Raw genomic sequence first — 7,037 nt, 5'->3', positions numbered from 1 at the left:
GAGTCTCTTCACAGCAATAAATAGCCTAACTATGATATATATATATGATATGTATATAACTATTATATATATATATATATATGGCAGTTATATATGCTGATCACAATTGGGTACAAGCACAGAAGATGGGCTTGGCAGTTAACTAAGGCTTTAGCAGCCTCACAGATGCCATGTGCTTGGCCACTGTGGATGAAGGCAGTTTTCATCACCTCTTGTAATGTAGTATTAATGTCATGACACCTCCAACAACCACGTCTTCCTTGGCCATGAAGGTGGATTACTTGTGAGGCCAAATCCTGAGCATCTCTGAGCTTCTGACTCCAGTGGCAGCAAGGAAAAGAAATGATAAACCCAAACCGAGGATACGGGAAGAAACATTTGGAAACCTGGTACTTTGTCAATGAACTAAAATCTGTCATTGAAAAGGAGCGTTTGAATGGGGGTACCCTGTGTGAGTGGAAAATGCTGCCCTGAGAAGCTGCGGGTTGCTAAATGAAAGTCCTACTTTGGGTATAAGCAACCTCCCTAACAGCTGCGGGCCAGGAAAGTCCCAGGGGCTCCCCAAACAAGACAGGCTATTGCCATTGCCCCCCGTTGTTCACCAGATCTAGACAGCAACACCATACTTCAGTTGGTTTCTTTAGACTCCATTCTGTTTCCGTGAAAAGATGTCCTCCACTGGGGCTAGTCAAATTCTAGAAAAACCGACTTGACAATCCGGACAAAACTGTCAGTTAGAAAAGGCAGATCTTTATGGCCTCAACCTCAGAATTTCACTTTGAGTGGGCACGCAGTGGGGGTGGGGGGTGCGGTTGACTATGTCATGATTGCTCTCAAGAATGTGAGCTTGTCAAATGAATATTAATGAGTCATGAATTATTACCTTATCTAAGCATTTCGTGTTGTGAGGTGGTACTTTGTGGCATTGTTATAAATCAGGAAAGAAATGCATGCTGCTCCCAAGAGCCTCTGGAAGGTTACTCGCATTTCCCAAATGTCTGAACATCTTTGAGATCTTTTTATGTGAGAATTGTCAAGTTCTCCAGAAAACAAAGTGGATGGAATGTGTCTCAGCAAGCATAGCTTTATCGGGAGCTCTCAGTTCAGTTTGTTCTTGTGATTCCAGAGTTTTGTTTGACTGGGAGACACAATAGTCGGGAAGTCGCTATCAGAAAAAGGAAAGTCACGATTAGGGAACCACTCGTCAACAAGGAAAAGAAAGGACAAGGAGAAAGTCTCTATTCCTTCGCCAGGAGTTGAAATGCTTTCTGGCTTAAAGATGAAAAACCAAATAAAAGCAAACAACCAGCCAGCCAAAGAAACGATTCCACAACAGCGTGAAATACCCAGGGCAGCAGAGAGCGGCTGTTCTATCGTCACCTGGGAAGTGGGTTTGAGCTTTACATTAAGAGAACAAAACAAGAACAGGTAAGTTTATCATGACAGAGACACGGTGAAATCAAAAGGCAGAGCAGGAAGTCAGAGGCATGAATGCCACCCCCCCCCACACGCTTGTCTTGCAGCAACAGAGCAAACCTGTAATAGTGAAATCCTGTTTCAAACTCTCATGTCTACAGAAAGTAGAATCCTCAATCTAGAGTATCAAAGAAAGGGTTTAATGATATCTCAAAACTCATGACATCTTGACAGGGACCCTCTTATATGAGCTAACACAAGCTAGTTTTTCACAAAGATATTAATAATACGTCATTTTCAAATACAAACTCCAGGCACCGCCTGCTGGCCTTTGTACTATAGAACTACCCTTTCCTGGCTACTAACTGTTGCCCTTCATACCATATATTCACATTTTTCCTTTCCTCTTCCTCTCCTATTAACTACTATGTCCTAGTAGCATTTTCTTTATCTGGACAGTTCATTTAGGTCACTACTAAGCCAGGCATAAAAGGATTAATTTATTAAATCAAGGGTATCAGACTCCACCTATATAAGTAAAATTCAACCTGTGGACATGGTGGGTTTGAGCCATCTAATACATCAAACAGTTTGGAACAATCATACCAACATTTGAATCGCTGCGTTTCTCCTTACAAATCAACAGACCAGAATTACACACGGCTGGGATCTGCAGGAGCCAAGATATTTGGAAGCCCCATTGGTCTGTTGCTCTGGCTCAGCCAGTTTTCCTACCTGCTTTTTCCAGGCATGAATACATGGCCCTCAGATTAAATTGATCTGGGTGACAGTAGAGGAGCTGGTGTACATATGATTATGAGTTAAAGGTCCAACATGACCTAACGAATAGACTCAATGCATGAGTGAAAACCCTATGGTTTGTTTCAATTCCTGTAACATTCATTGGTGCACTACTGAGAGGAAAATATTCTTGTGAAGATAAACAAAATAGATTCTTGATTACGAATCCAATGAAGGGAGAAATTAACGTGTCTGCAGAACTGTCTACTGATCCCAAGTACCGTATCCCTAATTCTGTCCTTCTGGAGTTTATTCTTCCCCCAAAGTATGACAGAAAAGTCCCAGCTCATTTTTTTAAAAGAAGATTTATTTTTGGTTAAATGATTTCGTGATGTAACATGGCTTTAAACAAAAATAGAGATCAGTATGAAAATAAAACAAATTGTACACATTAAAATATCTTTCCGTCAAAGCATTTCATAATCATAAAAAATACAACACAAGAGTCAGGGGCTCAGGTGAGGATAAGAATACAGACTTCCCGGAAAAATGAACAACTGGTCCATGATTCAGTTGTAAGCTTTGTGTAATGCCAGTCCTGATGCATTTCTAGGATGGCTACCAACACCCTATAGTATGTGCCTTAAAAAAAAAGTAAATGTAAGGTCAAATGAGGGCTGTGTAATCTTATTCTAATATCAAACACCTCCCATCAGTTTTCTCTATTAAAAGTTACACCGAAGAAATACAAAGCTTAAATCAAATCAACAGACCCATAAGTGTGACAATTAACTGTGACCTATGGTACAGTGGGCATGAAGGGCGGGGCTGGTGAAGAGACAGAGAGGCTTAAAAAATACACCACCTGTGCTCTACTGAAATCTTAGAAATAAAATGTCTTTACAGAGCCTTGATATTAAAAAGTAAGCATTATTATAAAATTAGATTAATACTTGCAGTAAGAGGCAAGAGAGATGCATGTAGGTTTTTTTTTTCATTCATTTATTTTGGAATGCCTGCACCCCTGTTATAAAAACATGTAATCTTACGCACTTTCCAGTGTGCTAACAGCCCCCATATTTTACTTATGATATTACATAAAGAAAAATAAGCTGTAATTATATCTTTTAGGGCATTGATGTCCTAACAAAACATTCTGTTCTGTGTTTCCTGGTTCACCCTTCCAAGGTGTTTCCTTAAACATTACCCATCCCTTTTAACAGAAGGCGATAATTACCAGAATTTACTGATGATTTCTTACCTACACCAGTAGTAGCTGATTCACTTTGAATCATAAACATTCCTATCAACATTCCTCAGGTTTGTCATATCTTAAAATGAAATTGGATTTGAAGATATCACTTGCCCAAGGCCATCAGACATAAAGATCATAAACAGCTAGAGCCATCTGTCCTGTTGAGCTATTTGATCATGAAATCAGAATAAAGTACCTTGACCATCAAAATTGAAGCAAATGTATCTGCTGTCTTAACTTCTTTGGTAGGAAGCCGTCATTCGGTCTCCTTTTGTGATTCGGTAACCTCACACTTCAGAGTTGCTTTCCGCACTAATAGGGAATATTAAATCAACATTATAATAGTGTAATATTATAATAGTGTAAATCAACATTAATTGGAGAGTGAGAATATCTCAAAAGTTATGTTAATGTCAGCTGTAAAAACAAATGAACCATAATGAAATAAAAGCGCTTTTATTTCAAAAATAGCGTTCGATAGCAATAACAATAATTTCCAAGTTTAAAAAAAATCAATGCAAATTGTTGAGCTTCCTGATCAAGCTATGGTTAGCCTTAAAACTTTGGGACTGAATGACATATTGCAGACCAGGAAATACTAGCCTACTGAAATCACACAACATGGGTATCTCCCACCAGGTAGATGGCCCATCAGTGTCTTCACAAAACTAAGACACTGTTTTCAACTCAGAAATGTCACACATTCCGACTCTCCCGTCAGCATGCTCTGAGTTTGATGGTGTTTGTAGCAATGTTCCCCTGTCTCCTTGGCTCTCCTGTGATCTTAAAGGCACCTTCACTCCTAACCCTGATGGCTCTCACGGAGGCAAACCCATTCCTTATATCCATCACGTCAGTTCCTGGAGATGTAGTGGTTACTCCTGGATCTCGACAGCAGTTACCGTTAGATGGCCAGAGCGGTACAATTGCAAGGCATCTCTTTTTCTTTCTTAACCACCCTTTGAACGGTAGTGGTTGGACCTTGAGTTACAGCCCAGAAACCTCTGATGTCTCTGGGGTTCCTTTGCTTCTGTGCTAGACAAATTATCTAAAACCAAAACTAACTATGAAGCAAATAGAGTCTTCTGATTAGAATCTGCTGCCAGGGGGTCATTCTCATTAACTTAAAGTCAAGTCACATGGGAGTAGGATGGCCGACTGAGGACGCCACTCAGCAACAGCTGACCCAAATCTCAAGTGTAACTGGGGACGTGGGAGGGGGACAGGCTGTGTTTTTCAACATCATGTTGCTTCTTATGTGGGGTTAGTGATGCCTTGTAATGAGAGAACGGCCTCGTTTCCTGCCCCTGGAATTTCCTGAACGAAGTTAAATTGAATAAAACTCTAGACCCTTCATTATAAGTTATGTTCCTTGTGAAAAGTAGCGCAAAAAGTAGGAAAAAAAGTCATTTGAATAAATATCAGGAAGACAGGAAGACAAACGGAAGCTGCGGGTGGTCCCTTCCTCCGTGTCACTGGGAGCCCGCTGCCAGGCCTCTGAAGACTCAGATTTAGCAAAAATCAATAATGGAAGCCAGGTCTCTGGTTGGTGCCTTCTCCATATTCTTGCTTCTACATAATCCCCAAGGAAGCCCACCAAAGACAACCAAACTGGTCTTCAGTTGCTCCCACAGGCAGGAGATGTAAACACTGCGTCCGTGAAGAGCCTTCTCCACGGATATACTACTTTCTCCGTGGCCTCCGCAGGAGCGCCACAACTGAAGCGTGTTTGAGAAAGTGAGAGTTTGGGAAAGGAAAGCATCTGAAAATCGAGTAGATTCGGTACAAACATTAGTCTTCGTAGTTCCCGAGATGAAACAGGATCGCGGCACCAAAGTAGGAGAACTCATCTGCCCAGTTACGCGTGAAATGAGCCCGATCCCAGCGGGAGCTTGATCCTTCTCCCTAAGCAAGCACTGAGGACCAAAGGAGGATGAGGATGCTCTGGCAAGCACTGGGAAGCGCTTCAGCGCTGGGCAACGAACGCTCCAGCGCCTTCGGGCTCTCACGTTTCCACCAGGGCGGCTGTGAACAGACCTCAGTCCTTACGACTAGAGTTTAATGGACTGAGAATGTCTGGAGAGGCTGCACTCTAGTTTTGCAAAATGTATTCCTTCTCTAGTTCAATTGCATCCTTTATATTTATTTATTACAGAGTGACCATTAAAGTATAAATACAGCACGTACTAGAAAACTGACTTCCATTCATTTTGTGCGCCAGAGAGATGTTCTGATTCCAGGTGTGGTTTTTGGCTCAGGAATTGAGATATTTTACACCTAAAATGGAACGTGTGTTGTAGCGCAGGGATGGGAGGAAATACCCAGACTTCATTTTGATATTTTTCTATTCTTTTCTATCTAGGATGATATTTCTTTGATAATTTAAAGGCCCTTGACTTGCTCCTTCACAACTCAGGCCCCATCTACAGACTCGAAACCCTCCTCATTATGAATGCATTTTGGGTCTCAAGATCAGCAGCACTGATATTCTGACGCCCTTGTAGTTACCAAGAGAAACAGCACATGTCTGATGATGACTTTGACCTACACAGTTTCACATACATGAAGCTATAACCAAGACTCTGGCGGGGCGGTGGAGGGGGGGAGGGCGGATAGGTTATTCTCGCTTCATTCCTGAATTGTAGAACTCGGTCTTTTATTTAAAAATGTTTTGGAAACGCAATGCCCTCTCTAGTAGACCATGAGCATTTTTTTTTCTGGAGGCCAGATTCAGAATCTTGGGGCTCCATCATCAAATGAGTGACGGGCATGGAGGGAACCCCAACGATGTGCCCGCCCGTGTTTGAACGATGATGGGGTACCAGAATTGTCTTTTATGCTGTTAGCAGCCTCATTTAGAAATCTCTTCAAACCAAACCAAAGAGCCAAGTTACTGGGGTTCACATTCCAGGAGAACGTATTTAAGGATATTTCTAATTGTGGCGTACAATAACATTTAATTCATTCAGTGGCTGTGTTGTCTAACTTTTACAAGCTGTAAAAGTTAGTCGTGTGCTTTTGGTTTTACCCATGAAGAACAGCAGACAAGTTATCCTGGTTTTCTGATATGCTAACTTCGATTCTGATAATTTATCCAACTCTCAGAACAGGGCCAACTAGACCAAGCCGTACTACTTTAAGAACATCTGAGCACATCTAAAAATGGTTATTTGAGAAGTTGGATGCCTTGGCAGCAACAAGATAGCATCAATTAGAAATAAAGGGGTACATGTTATTTCAAATATCTTCCGCCAACAATGGGGCCTATGGTGGGTGGCAAAACGTCTCAAACCAAATGAACACTAACACGGCCTAGCTAGACATGTACTTCTGAAGGAAAGGCAGCTTTCCCGTGAGGAGACCCTGTGGCAGCTGTCAGTCAGGGGATGCTCTGACACATCAAAGTGTGATTTTCAGAGCGTGTTGGTGTGCTCTGCTTTCCTTACGATGAAAAGACACAAACAAAAGGAGTTTGCAAAAATTAAATATATACTTGTATTCATGGCAAATAAGTACAAACTAATAATTCCGGTGAAAAGGTTTAGTGTTTTTTTTTTTTCTGGCCCAATTATGGTATACAAATAAATAGTCTTCATATCTTTCCCAGGTTCCTATAAGCTTTTCT

General features: G+C 41.3%; 1 protein-coding gene across 1 annotated transcript in view; it reads right to left on the bottom strand.

The window, feature by feature from the left end:
- Positions 1–2,550: 2,550 nt before the first annotated feature.
- Hecw2 (HECT, C2 and WW domain containing E3 ubiquitin protein ligase 2) overlaps positions 2,551–7,037 on the bottom strand; it is a 304,844-nt gene continuing 300,357 nt past the window's right edge. Inside the window, exon 29 of the mRNA XM_050159280.1 lies at positions 2,551–3,724. Within this exon, the coding sequence (XP_050015237.1) occupies positions 3,700–3,724 (25 nt within the window). The 3' untranslated portion in view covers positions 2,551–3,699. The remainder of the gene's footprint in view (positions 3,725–7,037) is intronic.

The sequence above is a fragment of the Alexandromys fortis genome, unplaced genomic scaffold, assembly GCF_014885135.2.
Source record: "Alexandromys fortis isolate MF-2015 unplaced genomic scaffold, M_Fortis_MF-2015_v1.1 scaffold_65, whole genome shotgun sequence".
Lineage (NCBI taxonomy): Eukaryota > Metazoa > Chordata > Mammalia > Rodentia > Cricetidae > Alexandromys > Alexandromys fortis.
The sequence above is the reverse complement of the archived record's forward strand: the minus strand, read 5'-3'. Positions and strand labels throughout refer to the sequence as shown.